The sequence below is a fragment of the Podarcis filfolensis genome (genome assembly GCF_964270895.1).
Source record: "Podarcis filfolensis genome assembly, chromosome: 1".
Classification (NCBI taxonomy): Eukaryota; Metazoa; Chordata; class Lepidosauria; order Squamata; family Lacertidae; genus Podarcis; species Podarcis filfolensis.
In genome coordinates, this window is record NC_139604.1 from 115,119,965 (window position 1) to 115,140,493 (window position 20,529).

Consider the following 20,529-nt stretch of genomic DNA (forward strand, 5'->3'; position numbering starts at 1 on the left):
CTTTCGTGTGCATGCACACGAAAGCTCATACCAAGAACTAACTTAGTTGGTCTTTAAGGTGCTACTGGAAGGAAAATTTTTTTTTTGTTTTGATCTTTTAAGTGATAGTGCAATTCACAATCTATCACTGACTTGCAGGAGAAAATTGGATTCGATAGGGCTCACTCTAACTGATTTTGAAATTTCTGATCCCAAAGATACATGGGAAATTATCAGGAAGACTCTTACAGAAAAAAGTGTCCTCGCCATGCTTGAGGTTGCAAAGCACAGCACCTGCTCTCCTATCCACTTAAATCTCCCTTTGTGTAGAGATTTTCAAAAGGGATACATGACAAATCTGAAGAAACATGAATCGTGTAGGCTGTTTATGTTGGCCAGATTTAACATGTTTCCCTCGGTGGTAGTGAGAGGAAGATACTTTGCTATCCCAGAATCAGAGCGTCTCTGCAAATGCGGAAAACAGGAACCCGATACTCTGGAGCATGTGTTCTTTTCCTGTGATTTTGGCAGTTATGCCAGAAGACAATTGTTTGAGGCCCTAAAATTTAATAGACAGATTTTTACAAAACCAACTGTTCAGGACCTGCTGGTGGACAGTGATGATCAAATTACTGTTATAGTGGCTGAATTTTTGAGGGCTGTCCATGAAGAAAGAATGGGCCATGATAGAGAGACTTAGTGGTTCTTAATGGTAGGTGATGTTGCAGTGTTGTATTATATTATCTATGTACATCGATTTATTTTTTGGAGTTAAGAATAGGACTGGGATAAATTGTGTTCGCTGAGCCCGTATTTTACACAGTCTGTATATGATGTTTGTTTGATAATGTGTGGTGTGCTATGCCTAATAAAGGATTTTGAATTTGAATTTGAAAAACTGAACCCCTGGTTGTCTTACATCACAGACCGTGTGTACAGTAATGCCGTTATCATTGCCTTAATAATCGATGAAGAAAAAGAAGTTCAGAGAAGTTCATTTCTTGATTATACAACCTGATCTACTTAATGGCTAATCTCATTTACTCAGAGAAACCTAGAATTCCTATTGGTGAAAATCCATGTATATGTGACCTCCTCAGAGTATATAAAATTGGAAAGCAAATTAATTCATCTAGAGTCATTTCAGTCACTGTTAGCTGGTGCCATGGAGCCTCTAGGGACAGTGACCATTTTGATGATCATATGTATCTCTTGCCTTGTTTTCCTTGCAGTCAGGAGCAGAACGCCAGAGAATGCAAAGCAGCTGCCACCTGGCCCACCTCCACTGCCCATCGTAGGGAACGCTCTGCAGCTGAAGACCAACAACCTGGCCCAGGTTCTCCAGGAGGTAAGCCAAAGATGAGCACCTTCCTCAACAGCTGTCTGTTGATGACCGTTACCTGTTTGCAAACCTCTTTCCGTCTGACTCTTTTGGAAGGGGACTATCCATTGTCAGTTTGTTTATTTATAGATGGTACCATCTGTGTGCAGGGCACATTTGCAGAGTATAAGGCAACAGACTCTGCACTTTGACAGAGGAGAAGCAAAAGAGGGAGGGGAGGCATCCAGACCAGAGGAAAAGAATAGCAGAATCTCTGTGATTTCAGTGGCACGGACTTGCGCTTGGCTACATTGGCAGGGATGGGGAGCAGGGACTTGTCCCAAAGGCTCCACAGAAAAGAGGTGGACTTTGAGCAGGTCCCACAACTCCACAAAGGGGGTTGATTTATTGCATTTTATTGTTTTATCCTTAAAATAAAAGGCATAAAGCCCCCTTCTGAGTAACTTTAAAAAGCAATAGTGCAATTTTCATACTATATTAGAGACAGGGGGCGGGGGCGGGTCCAATTCTCCCTCCGCACATGGATGGTTTGGCCATTTTTGCCCTCTGAACATTTTTAGCCTCTGCTGGACAGTGTGGAGTTCATAGTCTTCTTGTATTTCGAAAAGCTGCTCCTTTATTTTCCCCAGAATGTGCTTGGTTGGAAGGTACTTTAAGAATTCCCTTAGAAAAATAAGTGTGAGGGGGACATAACAGAGCAGTATAATCATATTCACGGTATAGAGAAAGTAGACGGGAAAACACTTTTACCCCCCTCTCATAATGCCATACCCTCCAACACTTCTCCAATGAAAATAGGGACATCCCATTCCATAACGATAATTTTACTATAGCCCACACACCTTACTGGGTTGCCCCAGCCACTCTGGGCAGCTTCCAACATATATAAAAACATAATGAAAACATTAGAAATTAAACAAAAAACCACTTCCCTATTCAGGATTGCCTTCAGAGGGGGTTGGATAACTCTATACCCTCCAACATTTCTCCAATGAAAATAGGGACAGCCTAATGACATTCTGTGATCAAACTGGGATGGCTTCTCTAAATCAGGGATGTCCCTGGAAAATAGGGACACTTGAAGGGTCTGTAATGCTAAAACTTGGAGTCTTCAATTAAAGCTGAGTGTTGGAAGATTTACAACACACGCAAGATAGTAGTTCTTCATACAGTGCATATTGAAACTGTGGAATTCACTGTGGAATTTTGTTAAGACAAAATTCATTGAAGATAAAGCTACGCATAGCTGCTTGTGATGATGCTGAACCTCCACCAGTTCCAGGGACCTGCAGGAGCGGAGCGTGCTATTGCACTCAGGTCATGTTTTTGAGCTTCCCAGAAGAACTGTGTTGGCCACTGTGATAACAGTTGTGGACTAGTTGGCCTTCGGCCTGATCTAGCTGCAGAACTCTTCTGTATGTTATTAAGAGTCATGTGGTTCAGATCCCCATAGTGAGTCTGGGGGCAGCGAGGCTCTACATCAGCTATATGACTTTCTCCTAACCCGCAAACCCACCTAGATGTGTGTCCTTCTCTATCTTTTTTCCAGTTTGGTGAGAAGTATGGCTCTGTGTTCACAATGTATTTTGGAGCAGAACGTATTGTGGTGCTGCATGGCTATGATGCAGTGAAAGAAGCGCTGATCGACCGTGGAGATGAATTTGCTGCCAGGGGACGCCTGCCATTAGCTGATGATGTCAACAAGGGATTAGGTATTTTATGCTGGTTGACCAGTGGAGGGGGGGGGACGCAAGAAAATCCCTCTATTCATGAAAATAAAGCAAAAAATGTTGCAAAGACAAGTCATTGCATCTTGAGATAAACTTTCCTAATTAATGTTCCCACTGGACTGTAGCAATGGATAATTAGCAGCCTTTTAATAGCAGAGCTATATATTGGCCATTGCCGTTTAAGAGAGAAATGAGCCATCTCAAAAAGTACTTAAGGAATATCTAGGGCAGTAGCGGAGAAAGGTGGGTGTGGTGGGTGCTGGCCGCCCTGGGTGCAATCCCTGAGGGGAGTGATATCGCCACAGGTGGCGCCCCACTGGGATGTGCGTTGCCGCTGGCACCTGCGGGAAGGTCCCCGCCGCCGCGCGCCGCCTTACACCCAAGGGTGCTTACCCCTGCCCACCCAGGCCACTCCAGGTGCCGGAGCAGCTAGCTCCGCCTCTGGTTTAGAGGAAGCACCAAAAATTAAAACATGATTGAATGAGTCTCTAGCCTTTAAAAATAATGGTCTGGGGCAATTCTGGTGTGGACAGTAAGTGTGAGAGTTATGTGAGCAGAATTCCCTGGCCTGGATTTTGTGAATCAATAAGCTCTCCACACCAAGAAAGAGTTTCAAAGTTACTGCAAGCTATCGTTAAATTTGTTATCAAGAAAATAAATAAATACAAATCAACACATTGCACTTAAACAACTAGCAATGTAGTCCAGTTTCTTTAAGTTCTTTCTGGTTAATAAAGTCCAAGAACTATTGCTTCTTCATTATACTGGCAGCTTAAGAGAGAGACCCAGGCTCCAAGAGATAAATTATCAGTTAACATAAATATCAAAACATTGAAACCTCTTTTTAAGCTTTAGCTGCAAAAATGGACATTCTGCAAATGCAAATCTCCACTACGTTTCATACACAACACACACAAACATAGGATTTTATGCACATTAAACACATATATTTTACAGTAAGGGCATGTATCAGAAGACTGGCCAGCTACTGGTTATGGAATAAGGAGGCACCAAAGTACCAAGTCTCCAGGTGGTCTGGAGCCAAGAATAAGAGCCTCCTGCTCTTCCAACCTGCTTCTTCTGCTCTCCCTTTCAGTCCATCCATCTCCTTCATGCCCATTTCCTCTTCTGCTTTCCAGGAATTGGATTCAGCAATGGGGAGGGGTGGAAGCAGCTCCGACGTTTTGCCCTTACCACCCTGCACAACTTTGGCATGGGAAAGAAAAGTATTGAGGAGAGGATCCAGGAGGAAGCACAGTTCCTGCTAGAAAAGTTCCAGGACACGCAGGGTGGGTAGCCACTGCCCTTCATCGACATAGGCTTATCAAACAGACCCCCTTAAACATCACAACAGATTCTGGGGTATATTACAACAGATTACTAACCACCACATGGTCCTAGGTCACTGAGGGCTTCATACACACCAGTAATGCACTGAACTTACCTTGTCAATGTACTGGCAAACAATGCATAGCTTTCAGCAGGGGTGTAATATGCTGACACAGACCAGTTCCATCTAAAGCCCGGCTGCTGCGTCTCTATCAACTGCAAGAGTGCTCCGCAGATATTGTTGAATTCCAGCTGCTTTCACCCCCAACAGTCAACAGTGGTCCAGAAGTTAGAGTCTAGCAGCATCCGAAGTGCTTTAGATTCCCTAGTTTTAGTCTAGACTTCACCAAGGCCTGCACCACTGTGGTCACTCTTTCCTATCTAAGGATATATTGGCTGAAGCTGGAAGAAAGCACCTTGGAAAGTCCTTGGAAGAAACCACTCATAGCCACTGAAGATGCCCGTGCCTCCAGAATTGTTGTGAGAAAGGCAGCTCCCTGTCTGACCACTGAGGCCAGGAGCCAGGAAATGGCAGCTCAGAAATTCCAGAATAGATCATTGCCTAAAACCTGAAGTGGGGTTGTATAATTATTTTTTTGTTATCCTTCCAGAGAAGCCCCTGGATCCAACCTACTCGCTCAGTTGCGCTCTCTCCAATGTCATTTGTGCAATTGTCTTTGGGAAACGATACGATTATAATGACAAGAAGTTCCTATCCATGATGAGCTTAATGAATGAAAACTTTCAGGTTTTTAGCTCTTCTTGGGGACAGGTAGGTGCCATCTTTTTAAAGGCCCTTTTCGACAAAGTCTAAATTTTCCTGCTGTTTAAATTCTTTCTTCCAGGCTTCTCATGACCCATACTGCCTCTGCCTCTTAATATTTCTGTTAATGTCCTAGCTGCAGGTTTGCCATGGGTAACTGGTTAGCCACTGTGACAGCACGATGGGCCACTGGCCTGATTCAATAGTCTCTTCTTATGTTCTTATGTTTTTAATTTGGAGATCCAGTCAAGGTTGGTGCATACAATGCCAATACCTGGATCTAGTAACCACGGTTTGACTTAACAGCAGCCCAGTGGAGCAGGAAGTAAAGCTTAAGCAGTTTTGGCAGTGGGGGTGGGGGATTGTTGCATGATTTCTCAGTTTTTTGTAAAGGTACACATAGGAGAAATAAAAAAATCAAAAAATCTGCATATGACCTCTACAACCATTAGGCAGAGGATGGGAAAGCACTAACTGACGGGAAAGGGAAGATAATACAATGCAGTACACTCAATGAAGCACCACCCAGTAATGCAGATGGGGAACATCTACACAGATTTTCGAGGCATTGGCAGTGAAAATGCTGGTGTGTGGACCACAGAGTTGAAATGCACGCAAGGCAACAGTGGCCAATGTTATACTGAAGCCCGAGTGTGGACAAACCCTGACTGAGGTTGGTGCCAACGGGTCTTTTGTTGTGTTTCTTCTAGCTCTACAACATCTTTCCTTCTTTGATGAAATGCATCCCTGGGCCCCACTGCAAACTGCTGAAAAACAACTTGGCACTCAGAGAGTTTGTTTTGGAGGAGGTTGAAGAACACAAGCCCACTCTGGACCCCAGCTCACCTCGGGATTTTATCGACTGCTTCCTTATGAAAATGGATCAGGTAATCATGCAAACTCACAGAACTCTCCACGTGGGTTCTCCTGCCACTCCTGAAGCTTCCCAACCAGCAGACTTCCATCCAGCTTCTTGTGGGGAATGCCAAGGCAAGAGATTCCTGCTCACACCCCATTGGAGTAGATTCATTTCCCATTGCTGACCTGTTCCTGCAGTAAGTGGGAAGTTCTTTCTAATGATTAGCCCTCTGGGCAAGGAATGTCCAGAGGAACGAGCTATAAAAAGACTTGAGATAAGATGTGTCTTGGGAAGGGAGCTGGTCCCAGTGGCGCTGCTAAATTCTTGTTATGCTGTACTCAGAACAATTGAGTTGACTCCACTGACTGTGTTGTGTGTTTCTGCAGGAAAAAGGTTATAGTGCATCCCATTTCACCATTGAAAACCTGGCCATAAGCACAGTTGACTTGTTTGCGGCTGGAACAGAGACCACCAGCACCACACTGCGATACGGGTTCCTGATCCTCCTCAAATACCCAGAGATACAAGGTAAAACAGATGCGTTATTAGTACTTATTATTCTAGTTCTTTCCCAGATTTATGTGTCACAGGTCCAAGAGGTGGTTGTTCTGCCACTTTCCCCAGGAAAACCCACTGTTCATTGCTGAATGTTAACCATCGCTGACTGACATCAGCAGTAAACAGAAGGCTTTCCTGGAGACCACAGTGGGGATGTGTGTGTGGACAAAATGCTCATACCCATGCCTAGAAATCCCAGCAAAAACAGAAGTGTGGATGAGCTCTTATTGCAAACCCCAGGATTTTATATACAAACAGTAACAACTTGAATTTGGCCCAGTAGTTGTTAGGATATTTCCGTTCCACCTTAAAAGGGAGCAGGATGTTTGTATAACACCCTGCGTAAGTTCCTGTCTCACAGGATGTTTATGCTATATGTTCCTTTCGTTTTCTGTTCTGTTTTGCCTGAGCAGTCGGAGCAGACGGTCATGTTTTCTTTGTTCTGACCAACGCCAAATAAACTGTAAATATGCATGTTCTGCTCTCATGCTGTGCAACTTCTTGCTGTGTGAATTCTGCTGTTAAGAGTGTGCACTAAGCCAGAGGCTTAGTGTCGCTAAATAGCTGATACTGCGTGACTACGGGAGGTCGATGGATCATCCGGCACCGAGCTTGGCAGCTTCAGATGGACTCTATCTCCCTGGCAGTATCCCAACAACAGGTTTCGGGCCCAGATTCACGGCACTTGCAGGAGAGTAAGACAGCGACAGACTGCTGAAAGGTATGTGTGGGAAAAGCGAAAGAAGAGGCTTTTCTGTTTGCCGCGGCAAGAGTCTTTGATGTCCGGCTGGCCTAATTGGCCTGGGAGCCGAGCCAAGCAGGCATCGTGATTTATGAGAGCCAAGATAAGGAGTCTCTGAAGTGAAGAAGACTCACGGCTGATGTTAAGAGGTGGAATGGAGTTTTTCCAAGCCTCTGAAGCTGCTGAGTGCCCAAAATTAAATCGGGACAATTATGAGACCTGGGCAAAATGGTGTGAGAGTTTGCTGCGTCAGTTTGGGGTGTGGCATACTGTCTGTGAAGCCCCTCCAGTTCCTCTGACAGGGAGATGGGAGGCTCAGAATTCGAGAGCCATAGACGTAATAGTCTTGTCCGTCTCTCTGGAGGAAATTGCTACGCTAGCTGGCAACACCACTGCACGTCAGATGTGGAATGCTTTGAAGATAGCCCATCTGCCAGTCATCCCAGCCCAGAGTTTGAATGCATCGGAGGTCCTGGCTGTTTCCCAGAATGCGAGTGAATGCAAGGATGCCGAGGGCACCGGTTGCAAGCTGCAGGGGGAGCTGACTGTGATGTCATCCCAGGCAGCATTCCAGCCTCCAGGGGGAGCCAAGGAGTCGGCAGCTGAGAGCTCTGTTTCCCATGGGAGCCAAGGTCAACTTTGCAGAGGCAGGAAGGCCAGAAGTAAACAAAGGAAAAAGCCTGCAGATGGCCCGAAGCAGAAGGGGGGTGAAAGGCCCACGCCAGTGGAAAACAATGCTTTGTTTGCTGGCACAGCTTCACCAAAGGCTAAAGGCAAGTCTGATGGCCAGGAGCAGGGGGGCAAGCTGCAAAAGCCCACGCTGGTGGAAAACAAGGTTTTGTTTGCCAGCAAATCTGCTTCGAAGGGGAAGGCCAGGTTTATTGTTGACTCTGCGGCCACGCCCCATCTCACCAAAGACCGCCATCTCTTTGTGTCCTTCACACCTCAAGATGGAGAGGTCCAGCTGGCTGATGGAAGGACTTTGCAAGCTACAGGAGTTGGGACTGTGAAACTTGAAAGTCTGCATACTACCATTAGTAATGTTCTTTTTGTTCCAGGAGCTGTGGACAATTTGATTAGTGTACCACAGCTGACTGGGCGTGGTTTTGAGGTTTCCTTCAAGAGGACTGTCTGTATCATCAGAAAAGGCAAAGAGGACTTTTTGCATGCAAAGTTGTTGGATGGTTTGTTCTGTCTAACTTATGATGATGTTGCTGTGTCTAATGCTGATACTTGTTGTGTTGCACAAACTAACAAGGTTCTTCATGCAGGATGCATTCACGATGCACATAGAAGATTTTGTCACCTCTCTTGGCAAGCGCTAGCCAAGATGCCTGGGTTGGTTGAAGGTTTGGACATCAAACCTTGTAAATTTCACATGAAGTGTGTATCTTGTGCAGAGAACAAGGTGAAGGTTGCTCCAAAAGGCAAGGAGTCTAGCAGGCAGGCTTCCAAACCCTACCAGCTAGTTCACGCAGACCTGGTAGGTCCTCTAGCGCCCTCTTTGGGAGGAGCAAGGTACTTCATGGTTCTAATTGATTCTTTTTCCAGGTACATTCATGTGTTTATGCTCAAGCAGAAATCGCAAGCATTTCCTAGGTTCAAGGCATTCTGTGCTTGGTTGGAGAATGCTCATGGTAAACGTATTGGCTGTCTGTTTACTGATCGGGGCGGGGAGTTCACTTCTCAGCAGTTTGAAGCTTTCCTGACTGAGAAGGGAATCCAGCATGACTTGTCAACGCCTAGATCGCCATGGATGAATGGGCTTGCGGAGAGAGCAAATCAAACGTTGCTGCAAGGAATAAAAACTTTGTTGCATGATGCCAACCTCCCTGAGAAGTTTTGGGGGGAGGCTCTCTCGAATTTTGTTTACAGTTTTAATCGCAGACTGTCATCACCTATTGGCTGCACTCCCTATGAGAAAATGTTTGGTAAGAAACCTAACACCAAGCACTTGAGAATCTTTGGTTCTGACATGTGGGTACACACCCCACAAAGCAACAAGCTTGGGAAGCGTGGGGCACATGGTTTGTTCATGGGGTACGATAAAGGTGCATACAGAGTATGGATGACTAACTCAAAATCCATAAAGTTCACAAGGAGTGTTGAGTACAATCCTAAGTGGGGGGAAAATGTGGGAATTTTCCAGAGTTACCCAGAGGAGGATGAAGGTGATGTGAAGAAAGCAGATCATGCTGAGAAAGCTGAGGAAACTGAGGAGGATGATGATGATGATGATGATCAGAGTTCGGATTCCAGTTCAGTGGGCGGCGCTGCTGCTGCTGCTGTCAGTGACAGTGATGACACAGCAGACTACAAGAGCGCAAAGGCCTCAGTCAGACCATCTGATGCGTCTGACAATGAACTGGAAGAACCACTGTTCACCATTGGTCACTTTTCTCCTAAGAAGGAGGAGATGAGTCCAGAAGACTTGCGTCTAGTTCGCAGGTCTGAAAGGGCGACCAAAGGCAAACCTCCAAAGAGATTTGCTGATGAGTTTGCTAAGACAGCAACTGCTGTTCTTAGTAGCTCAGAGAAGGTGTGGGAACCTTCAAGCTTCAAAGAGGTCCAGGAGTTAACCTCTAAAGATGCTGAGCCTTGGCTTAATGCCATGAAGGCTGAAGTTGATTCCTTGAACAGGAACCAAACTTGGGAACTGGTACCGGTAGTCCCAGGGATGAGACTGGTTGGCAGCAAATGGGTCTTCAAGGCCAAGACAGACCAGAATGGCAAGGTTGTCAGACACAAAGCCAGATTGGTTGCCAGAGGTTTTTCACAGGTACCAGGGCAGGATTACCACGAGACCTACTCACCCACGGTCAAATATGAGAGCATTCGGCTGATGCTCAAGATCGCTGCGGAGGAGAAACTGCATGTTTCCCATCATGACATAAATACAGCTTTTTTGTACGGGATTTTGGGGGAGGAGCTGTACATGCTTCCACCTGACGGGATGCAGATACAGAAGGGAATGGTCTGTAAACTGCGGAAATCCTTATATGGTCTCAAGCAGAGTGCCAGGTGTTGGAACACAAAACTCACTGAAACGTTGCTTTCTCTAGGTTTTCACCAGGGCAAAGCTGATCCGTGTGTGTTTGTCAAGGTGGAGGGGCAAAACAAACTGTATTGTTTATGTTTTGTTGATGATCTTCTGATGTTTTGGAAGAATCAGGCTTTCTACCAAAGCACCCTAGCTCAGCTGAAGGAGCACTTTGACATGAAGGATCTTGGTGAGGTATCCAACTATCTTTCTCTGCAGGTGGAGAGGGACCAAGCAGGTAATTTTCTGGTACACCAAACACAGAAAATTGCTGATGTATTAACCAGGTTGAATTTGGTTGATGCAAACCCAGCAGACACACCGATGGTGACAGGTTACCAGGTAGACAGTACTGCTGAAGCGTTTTCTGACACAACGCTGTACAGATGCATTCTAGGCAAGTTGAATTTCATTGCTAGATGTTCGAGACCTGACATTGCTGTAAGCACTAACCTGCTTAGCAGACATGCAAACAATCCTACTGTTCAGGATTGGAAAGCTCTGAAGCGCATAGCCCGGTATTTGAAAGGGACTATGCACTACAGGCTGAGGTTCACCAGTCAGAAGACTGGAGGTCTTGAAATCTTTGCAGATGCAAGTTTTGGAAGTGACACCACGGATGGTACAAGCACTTCTGGAGTATGCTACATGTACAACCACTGCCTGTTTGACTGGTTGTGCAAAAAGCAGACGACAGTTAGCCTAAGTTCCTGTGAAGCAGAACTCAATGCTCTGTCATTTTCACTCATGGATTGTGAATGGTTGATGCAACTGTTTAAGGACATTGGGGTTTCTGTGAAATGTCCTATACAAGTGTATCAAGACAATAGATCTTGTTTGGCTTTGCTGAACTCGGAGAGTTGCAAGCAAAGGACCAAGTACTTGCAGATTAAGCTACATCGTGCAAGAGAGTGTATTCAGAAAGGACTCATTCAGGTGTCCTACATGCCAGGAAATGAAATTCCTGCTGATCTGTTGTCTAAGGTTGTTAACAGAGAACAACTTAAGGTTTATGTACAAAGGTTGCAATTGGGTTGAACCACAGGTACTACAGGTTACACGGAAAGGGGGAGGATGTTAGGATATTTCCGTTCCACCTTAAAAGGGAGCAGGATGTTTGTATAACACCCTGCGTAAGTTCCTGTCTCACAGGATGTTTATGCTATATGTTCCTTTCGTTTTCTGTTCTGTTTTGCCTGAGCAGTCGGAGCAGACGGTCATGTTTTCTTTGTTCTGACCAACGCCAAATAAACTCTAAATATGCATGTCTGCTCTCATGCTGTGCAACTTCTTGCTGTGTGAATTCTGCTGTTAAGAGTGTGCACTAAGCCAGAGGCTTAGTGTCGCTAAATAGCTGATACTGCGTGACTACGGGAGGTCGATGGATCATCCGGCACCGAGCTTGGCAGCTTCAGATGGACTCTATCTCCCTGGCAGTATCCCAACAGTAGTATAGTGGCAGCCAGTGCAGATTCTTTAGACAAAGGCATCACATCCTGCACCAGCTGAACTTTCTGTGCCAGCCTGAAGGGTAGCCCACAAAGGCACAACCACAAGGGCCAGGGATCAAAAGGCCCTCAGGTAGGATCAGAATCACTGCAGGACAGTGCCTCCAATAGGAATCCCTCTAAGCTGGACCATCACTTGCTCCTAAAACTTCCCTAAAAAGGAGGCTTTTGTCCCTCTGGGCTCCTTTTGGATAGAAATTGAATTAATATATAAATAATTGCAGTTATACTATGTTTCCCTGTTTACAGATGGATTACTGAAGGTGAGCTACAATAATTTGTCTGAGTTAATGTGATGAGTCAATAGAAAGTTGGCATCAGAAAACATTGAAAACTCCAAAAATGTGCAGGGGCTGGCAGGCACTCCTATGAAATTTCAATTGCTTCTATGATATTTCCTGCAGTGGTGTTAAACCTCATTCTTCCCATTACAGAGAAAGTGCATGAAGAAATTGACAGAGTTATTGGCCGATCACGAAGTCCTTGCATGGCAGATCGTGGGGAAATGCCTTACACAGATGCGGTCATCCATGAGATCCAGAGGTTCATCTCTCTCCTCCCACTGAGCGTCCCTCATGCAGTACTCAAAGACACACCGTTCAGACAATATGTCATTCCAAAGGTCAGCTCTTTTCAAGGCTCTTAGTAGTAATAGGAGGCTGCTAGCCATGATGGCTATATTCTACCTCCATGGTGAGAGGCAGCATGCTTCTGAATACCAGTGGGTGGAAACCACAGGAATTGAGAGTGCTGTCTTGTTTAGATTATGTTGAAGGGCTTCCCATGGGCGTTTGGTTGGACACCATGAAAACAGGATGCTGGACCAGATGGGGCCACTGGACTGATCCAGCAGAGCTTTTCTTCTCTTCTTATGTACAAGCAAGGGAAGTAGTTTAGCCCAACTCCTAAAGCGTAGCTGGGCATCTTGAAGCCTGGGCTTCATTTGAAACACCCTATTGCCTTCTGAAGCTGCTCCATTCTTCTTCTGTATCAACAAAGTACCTTCCTTCCTGTTAGTGCCTTCCCACACCATTAATTGGTTGTCATGGCCATCCAGCCCATTTCTTTGCACTCTCTGCAGGGCACTACCATATATCCTATTCTGACGTCTGTGCTACATGACAGCAAAGAATTTCCAAACCCCAAAGAATTTGACCCAGGACATTTCTTGCACAAAGATGGCACCTTCAGGAAGAGCGACTATTTCATGCCTTTCTCAGCAGGTAAGAGCTCTGCTTCCTCAGTAGGCTGCAGTCTTGGCCAGCTCAGGTCTTTCCCGTCTCCCTAATCGGCTGGTGTCGGGGCAATGAGGGGGAACCTCCTTCCTCCTGCAGCCTAAACTGGAAGGGCTCCCAGACTGTGAGAGAGGGGCAGAGGCTTCTGGGTCCATCAGAACTCCTTGTACCTTTCCTGTGGCCAGCTGAAACAAAAGAAATGGTGGAAAGAGTGACTCTCCCAAGAGCTGTTCTGGAGCAGCACCTTTGCTCCTTTGGCATGATTGTTATTTTCTCCGTAACAGCCAAAGTGGTTGTTATGCATCTTACACTTTGGGTTTCCTTTGCAGGGAAGCGGATATGTGTGGGGGAAGGTCTGGCCCGTATGGAGATCTTCTTGTTCTTGACCACCATATTACAGAACTTCACTCTGAAGTCCATCATTGACCCCAAGGACATCGATCTCACACCGGTGTTGAGCAGCATAGGCAACTTCCCTCAGCCCTATCAGCTCTGCATTGTCCCTCGCTGAAAAGCCTGCCTCAGGAGGGCTGCACATGTGGAAAAGTCGCAGCCTGGCAAATCTTTGTTCAAAAAACCCATAACACAATATCTCCTCAGGTGTGGAGCCCTATCTTCTTACCTGACTATTTGTTGAAATGTTACTTTGGGGATCGTGCTAGAGACTATTTCATGTTGAAGACATTATTGCAAAGGACAAATAGCAGGATTTAGAAATTAGTCCCACACAAAAAAATCCCATTCTTATCTTTCTTGCTCCTTCATATGTATATGTGTGCAGCAGCGTAGCTAGCCGCTGGAGTGACTGGTGCATGGGCGTGTCCTGCAGCCAGGGGTGTGTCGAGCCACCCATGGGGGCGGGGCAAACCTCTCCAATGCTTGGAGCCTCTCCGCCGCCTCCCCCTCAGCTGTAGGGCGTCTGAGGGAGAGGCAGTAGTCAGACACAAATCCCACATATCAGCACGAAACTTGCACGTGCCTAAGCCACCATGTCACTCCAAAAAATTTCATGAGCCCAATTTTTTAAAAACTCATTTTGTCACACACCCCTCAATGATGACATCCGGGGCAGACTGTACCCCCCCATCCCCTTCCTCCACCACTGTATTTGCGTGATGGGCAAAATCTGCCAAGATGTAAGCTTTTTAGCCACTGAGTCTTGTTACTCTTTGTGCTAAATGAAGCCAATCAGAGTGGAAGGAACTGAGTCAACCACTGAGGAACTGGTGACCCTCAATGGTGGTTGGAGTCTTGCGCCCATCACCCCTGATGTTGGCTGGGGCAGATGGGGGCTGGAGTCCAGGAATATCTGAAGGGCTGCAGGTTCCCCATTCTTGCCATGAGGGCTCAGTTGGGACAATTCCCATAATCCCATTTCATTGGCTAGGTGGCTGGAGATAATGGGAGCTGCAGTCCAGCAACAAAATCTCCAACCTTGACTTGGTGGGTTGAAGTGCTGCAGGCTGTAGAAGCTGGGTGGGTTGAGACCCCTGTCTGAGATGACCTTTTCATTCCCTCGCATGTCGTACCTGAGATACAGCAAAGTTGTTTAACTGAGTGACAACATAAGCTTTTTTGGTAACCCTTCTATAGATCTGTACACTGAGATTGGCAGGTATGTCAATGCTAATAATAAAGCACAGGCAGACAATTTTATTTGGAAAGATATTCCAATAAACTCAGTTTGGAGTTTCCCGGTGCTAGAACAAAATGTCTTTCACTTTCAGCCTGAGCTAAGAAGGAAAGTCTTTGGAGGGTGCTGCAGAAATCAATAGCTTTTAAAATCTTTACCCCTTTCAACTAGTAGAACATCCTTGAGACTTGACATTTACAAATGTTTGCCAATAATTCCTTTAAGGGTAACCATATTCTAAAGAACAGATAGCAATACTGGATGCAACTGAACTTCTGAGTAAGTATGGGAAATGAACTAAGTTGGATCCAGAAATCTACTAGTCCTAGGAAGCATATCTTCAAGAAAGGCACAGAGCATAGATGGGCAAGATCTCCCAAGCCTACCTTGGATGAACTTGGAAATCATCCAAGATCTTCCAGGATAAGAAAACTATTTTTTTTTCTCCTGAGCCCAACTGAGGCTCTCACTGTCTTTAAAAATCTAGAACTGAGAAAATAGCCCTCCCTCAAATTCTCCACTTACTTTGTGGGTGGCAAAATAAGGAAGGTCATTGTGGCGTTTGCCCTCCGAGGTGTGTGACATCATACTGGGTTCATAAGGAAAGGGTTAACTAATTGTAAAATGACTAACCTATAGGAACCCAAGGGGAGAAGTTAGAGTTAGTGTTAGAGTTGTTAAGAAGTCAGTTGAGAGTTAGAGAAGGGAGAGGGAGGATAAGTCTGTGGGTTGGGCTAGTTTGATGTGAGAACGTGAGAGAATCAGTTAAGAGGAGTCAGTTAAACAGTTGGGATAATCAGTTAGAAGGTATTAGAAAGGTATAGGCCGGTAAAGAAACTAAGATTAAGAAACTGACAAGAAAATTAACTGAGAAACCATATTTGTTAATGCTTACAAAATAAACTTGCTTATTTGATTTAATTTTAACAACTGTCTGGACTCAGTGTGTAGCCGAGAGTAATGGGTTGGTGGCAGCGGGGAAGCGAGCACAGTGGTGGCGCAGGGATCAATAGATCGTCAAGCGTCCGGGAACCACAGTCATTTCACTGAATATTCTCCAAGGGAGGACTGAAAATCTCCAGGAGGAGTTGGAGAGGGAAAACTTTCAAAGAATTGTCAGAATTTCTTTCCTCTCAGCCTTCCTTCAACCCTGCTCCCATTCAGTGAAACAGAAAAATGTTTCCCTAGTACAAATTCAGAGGCAGCATGGGCAAAATTGGTGAGGGGAAGTCCACTTTTGAAGTTAACCAAGGAAGAATGGTCTTCCTCTTCTGTCTTCAGAATTTTTCTTTTTGGTTCCTGCACCCTCTCAATTATGCTCCTATTCAAAGTAGTGAAGTAATGTTTCTCCATTGCATTGCATTGAATTGAAGGGGCTAGAGGAAGAAACTTGTCTCTGATTTTAATTCAAGCTGGAGAAGAATTCGGGGCTTGAAATGCATGTCCTCTGTCCCCATTGAAACTCCTGAAGGTCTTCTCCAAACCAAAGTTTGGAGAATTGTGATGGTTTCACTAGCATAGAAAACCACTGCTCCACTTCTTCTGGAGAATAAGAGCACATCCAGATGTATGTATTTTTTTACCTGTTTGTGAAATGGAATGGCTTTATAGATGTCCTTCACCCTCCCAGAGCTAAATAAATAATACTATGACAAAGTGAATGCTGTCACTTGTAAAGATTATGCAAGTATAGCAATTTTATTTGCAGATTTATAAACTGCTTCACAACCAAACATTACTGCAGCTGTGTACAGTAAAATACAGAGGATTCCTAATGCAGTAAACTACATTTGCTTTGCATAATTTATTCTGACTCTGCAAGGCTTCATGAGGAAAGAGTTGCTTTGCAAGCCACTGATACCTTCACCCCCTGAAATCCCAAGCTCCTTCTAGTTTCTACCAGGCATTGCTTATGCACTTTGGAGCTTAGCCTTGGTTTGTAATGTAACACAAGCTACTGCCATCCATTGCATTAGTAGCAATCCAACACACCTTCATTTACTAGAGTAAGATGTGGCAATTATTGTTCCCCCTTCTCTTCCAAGAGATAGCTGCAGGAGCATGCGCAGTAGGTTGCTTTTTAGGGTGGTTTGAATGGCTGCTCTCAGAAGATTCTGGCAGTCTCACCTGGCCCTGGGAGAGAGAACATAAGAGAACTCTGCTGGAGCAGGTCAGAGGCCTATCTAGTCCAGCATCCTGCTCTCCCTGTGGCCAACCAGATGCCTATGAGAAGCCCTCAAGGAGCAACTGAGCACTACAGTGCTCTCCTCCCCATTTGCAGTTCCCAGCAACATTTGAGGCAATTCCTAACTGTGTAGTGCATCAATGACAGCTCCATAATAAAATCCAGAGTCAGGCCACCGGGATTTAAATATCTTGCTTTTCTAACACATTGCTTTAAAAAATCCCTCCACCTTAAAAACACAGACATTCACAACAAATTACTAATAAAATCTCATGATTAAATTTATGGCACATGACTGCAGTTCTGTGCATGGTTGGGAGTAAGCACCATTGAACACAGTGGTGCGTATTTCTGCTGTATAGGTTCAATTTTTAAAACACGTTTGGTTTTAGCAAATGACATCCAGACAGCAGAAACACAACCTTTTACTTTTAATTAGCAATGCAAACAACTTTTTGTTATTTATTTTTGGGATTTTACAACAAAATCAAACAGCCTCCTGTCTCCCCACCTCCCCTATGCATCCTCCCCCTTCCTCACATGCCCCCAAACCTCTGTATTCCTCCCTAGCCCCAATTGCCCTTAATCCTCTTCCCCTCCCCAACCCACAGCATTTGTATTTGCTTGTATGATCAGTGGCAAACCTGTACTTTCACTACTGATTCCCCTGACACATCTAATCTAAGGATGACCTGCTGCTTATGATGTAAATCCAGAATTTACAGACATTTATAGACCACGTCCACACAGGATTAAAGTGTAGTATTTTGTCTCAAACTGCCCCACTGAACAAGCTTATGAGAGCCAGTGTGGTATAGTGGTTAAGAGTCACGTAATCTGGGGAACCGGGTTCGTGTCTCCGCTCCTCCACATGCAGCTGCTGGGTGACCTTGGGCCAGTCACACTTCTTTGAAGTCTCTCAGCCCCACTCACCTCACAGAGTGTTTGTTGTGGGGGAGGAAGGGAAAAGGAGAATGTTAGCCGCTTTGAGACTCCTGAAGGGGAATGAAAGGCGGGATATCAAATCCAAACTCTTCTTCTTCTTATATTAGCTGACGAAAACCCTCTCCCATGCCCACACTTTTAAGCAGTTTGCCATTGCTTCTTTTTATCTAAGTTGTATATAAAAATAGGAGGAGGTCTGTGGCAATTTAAAGACTTAACTGTATTTATTTGTAAAGGGAGTAAGATTTGCTAGGGCATACTTTCTCAGATGCAGAATGGGTGGCAACAACAACAACATAGTATTAATATTATTAATAATGTACAGTGGTACCTCAGGTTAAGTACTTAATTCGTTCTGGAGGTCCGTTCTTAACCTGAAACTGTTCCTAACCTGAAGAATCACTTTAGCTAATGGGGCCTCCTGCTGTTGCCGGGTCGTCGGAGCACGATTTCTGTTCTCATCCTGAAGCAAACTTCTTAACCCGAGGTAATATTTCTGGGTTAGCGGAGTGTGTAACCTGAAGCGTCTGTAACCCAAGGTACCACTGTACAGTGCTTTTTCTGGAGGAACGCAGGGGTACGCATACCCCTAAACATTTTGTGAATCTAACGGGAGAAGAAACTAAAAAAATTAAAATATTTAATTTCTTCTCAGCGTTGTGAATCGGCAGTTCTGTTGCTACCTCTGATGGCTGCCTTTGGTCCATTTACTGCATTTATTTTTCCAAATTTGAACCATAAAATGGTGATTTTCTTGAGTCAAAATGAGAGTACACCTACACCATACTGCTTAATATTGATATTTTAGATTGCTGTAACCTGCCATGGGACCTTATGGTGCAAAGCAGGGAAGAATTCAACATACAGTGGTACCTCGGGTTAAGAACTTAATTCGTTCTGGAGGTCCGTTCTTAACCTGAAACTGTTCTTAACCTGAGGTACCACTTTACCTAACTGGGCCTCTCGCCGCCGCCACGCGATTTCTGTTCAGTATAGTGTAGGTGTACACTATACTGTACGAATTACGTACTTAACCCGAGGTACCACTGTACTGCCTGTATAATAATCAGGTCATGGTGCCTTGCCCTGACACAGGAATGTGAGAAGCTGGCTTATCCCGAGTCACAGGGCTCTTCAGGCCCCTACCGAGAGATAACGGGTCTTGAACCTGGGACCATGTGCTTGTAAGGCAGAGGCTTTACCGCCTCACCAGTTGCTCTGGCAAAGAATCTGTTTATGCAATCTGAACTCTGGTGAACTGAGTAGGCCTCTCTATGCAGAGCAGCCATAAAGTGTCCTAGCCGTGGCTAGAATGGGCTGAATTTCTGTGATCTGCACTGACAGGAGATTGACTCAAAACACACAGAGCAGCAACAGTTGTTGGCAAGAACACCTGGCGCACTTTGGTTTATGAACTGAACCATGAATTCAAATAAGTTTATGCAAACTGAACTGACAAGTCAGTTTGAAAGAGAATTTAACATTGATATAAGGGAGATATTATCCCCACTAATTACAGTAATTTTATGGATGTCTATAACCTGTTCCAGGAGTATGTTTAAGCTGTGAATCAGTGTAAAAAGGCCAGCTAATATACACAACGGGATATTTACTCTCTTCTTTTTGACATCTTTTTTGAAATGCTTGAGGGTATGATCACTCCTGTTTTAGGAGCTACCCCTTAAAAGGGGACCGCTCAATACTTTAAATAAATAACTTGGCAGGCTTCCATCATCTGCATGCTCCCCTCTTGTACTAAATACTTGTACATCGTTCTACCCGGACACTGAGGTCCAGCACCGAGGGCCTTCTGGAAGCCCAGCCAGATGGGCGGGGTATAAATAATAAATTATTATTATTATATTATTATTTCCAGAGGTGGATGGAAGAACTGGACTAAATGAAAACAAGAAGTTAATGTTCTGTGTCACCATGTACACTAGTGACCATGGTTTGTCCCCACTAGGGCACATGTGAGTCACTGTTTTGATGAGCACATTAGTGTGTCTTATCAATACAAAAGCACTTCCAGGTTTATGTCTCCTAAATCTATCTTGGTGTGTTCTGTCCACATTAGTGGGTAGTGCTAGATGGGATTGTTGGGGGAAAGCAAACAAACTTTCTTCTCCTGAACCTCTAGCTAATGCATGTATTACTTTAAACCACACAAGAGCACTGTTTGTGTAGCAACAAGCCAGCATTTGCTCGTAGTCTTTTTCTAAGTTAACTCCACTTGTAAAAGCTGAACCTTTTGTTGTTCTCTCCTGATAAGATGCCTGCTATTGCTCTCTCTTTTTATCTCTACTCATCCTGTAAATAGTTCTTGCCAAGATAATTCTGTTCCTGCATGAATAAAGCTGTAGAAATAAAGAAACTGTACATACACTTCTCAGTTTACTTCACCCAAGCTTCAAGGTCTGCTAACAGGGATGTATTTTGCTGAGGCTGAGCTCCATTATGGACCTGCCTTCAAGCTTATTTCAAGTATGTGTGTTCCAATAGTCCAGACTTGTCCAAAATTGCAGTAATTTATTTTAAATGTGTGTTGCTCCAAGCCATGAAATCTGTTGTCTTTTTTTGTTTGTTTACCTGTCTGGCATACATTGTTTGTTGTTGTTGTTGTTTAGTCACTTAGTCGTGTCCGACTCTTCGTGACCCCGTGGACCAGAGCACGCCAGGCA

At 44.8% G+C, this 20,529-nt stretch overlaps 1 protein-coding gene and 1 long non-coding RNA gene across 2 annotated transcripts in view; one reads left to right on the plus strand and one right to left on the minus strand.

Moving 5' to 3' along the window:
* The first annotated feature begins 1,081 nt into the window (after positions 1-1,081).
* LOC310763717 (cytochrome P450 2C19-like) lies at positions 1,082-16,379 on the plus strand. The gene is made up of 9 exons (XM_083616327.1): positions 1,082-1,327; positions 2,871-3,033; positions 4,191-4,340; positions 4,992-5,152; positions 5,854-6,030; positions 6,389-6,530; positions 12,285-12,472; positions 12,932-13,073; positions 13,415-16,379. The coding sequence occupies exons 1-9, from the start codon at positions 1,145-1,147 to the stop codon at positions 13,594-13,596; spliced, it is 1,488 nt and encodes a 495-aa protein (XP_083472453.1). The 5' UTR covers positions 1,082-1,144; the 3' UTR covers positions 13,597-16,379.
* Positions 14,831-20,529, minus strand: part of LOC310766217 — a 195,960-nt gene continuing 190,261 nt past the window's right edge. Inside the window, exon 3 of the long non-coding RNA XR_014549962.1 lies at positions 14,831-15,104. This is a non-coding gene — a long non-coding RNA (uncharacterized lncRNA). The remainder of the gene's footprint in view (positions 15,105-20,529) is intronic.

What these genes read in the sequence shown, in the direction of transcription:
- LOC310763717 (XM_083616327.1), top strand. Translation starts at nt 1,145, where the DNA reads ATGGAGCCTCTAGGGACAGTGACCATTTTGATGATCATATGTATCTCT. An exon ending in TGGCCCAGGTTCTCCAGGAG is followed by an intron (nt 1,328 to 2,870) that starts GTAAGCCAAAGA and finishes TCTTTTTTCCAG; the next exon opens with TTTGGTGAGAAGTATGGCTC. An exon ending in TGATGTCAACAAGGGATTAG is followed by an intron (nt 3,034 to 4,190) that starts GTATTTTATGCT and finishes TCTGCTTTCCAG; the next exon opens with GAATTGGATTCAGCAATGGG.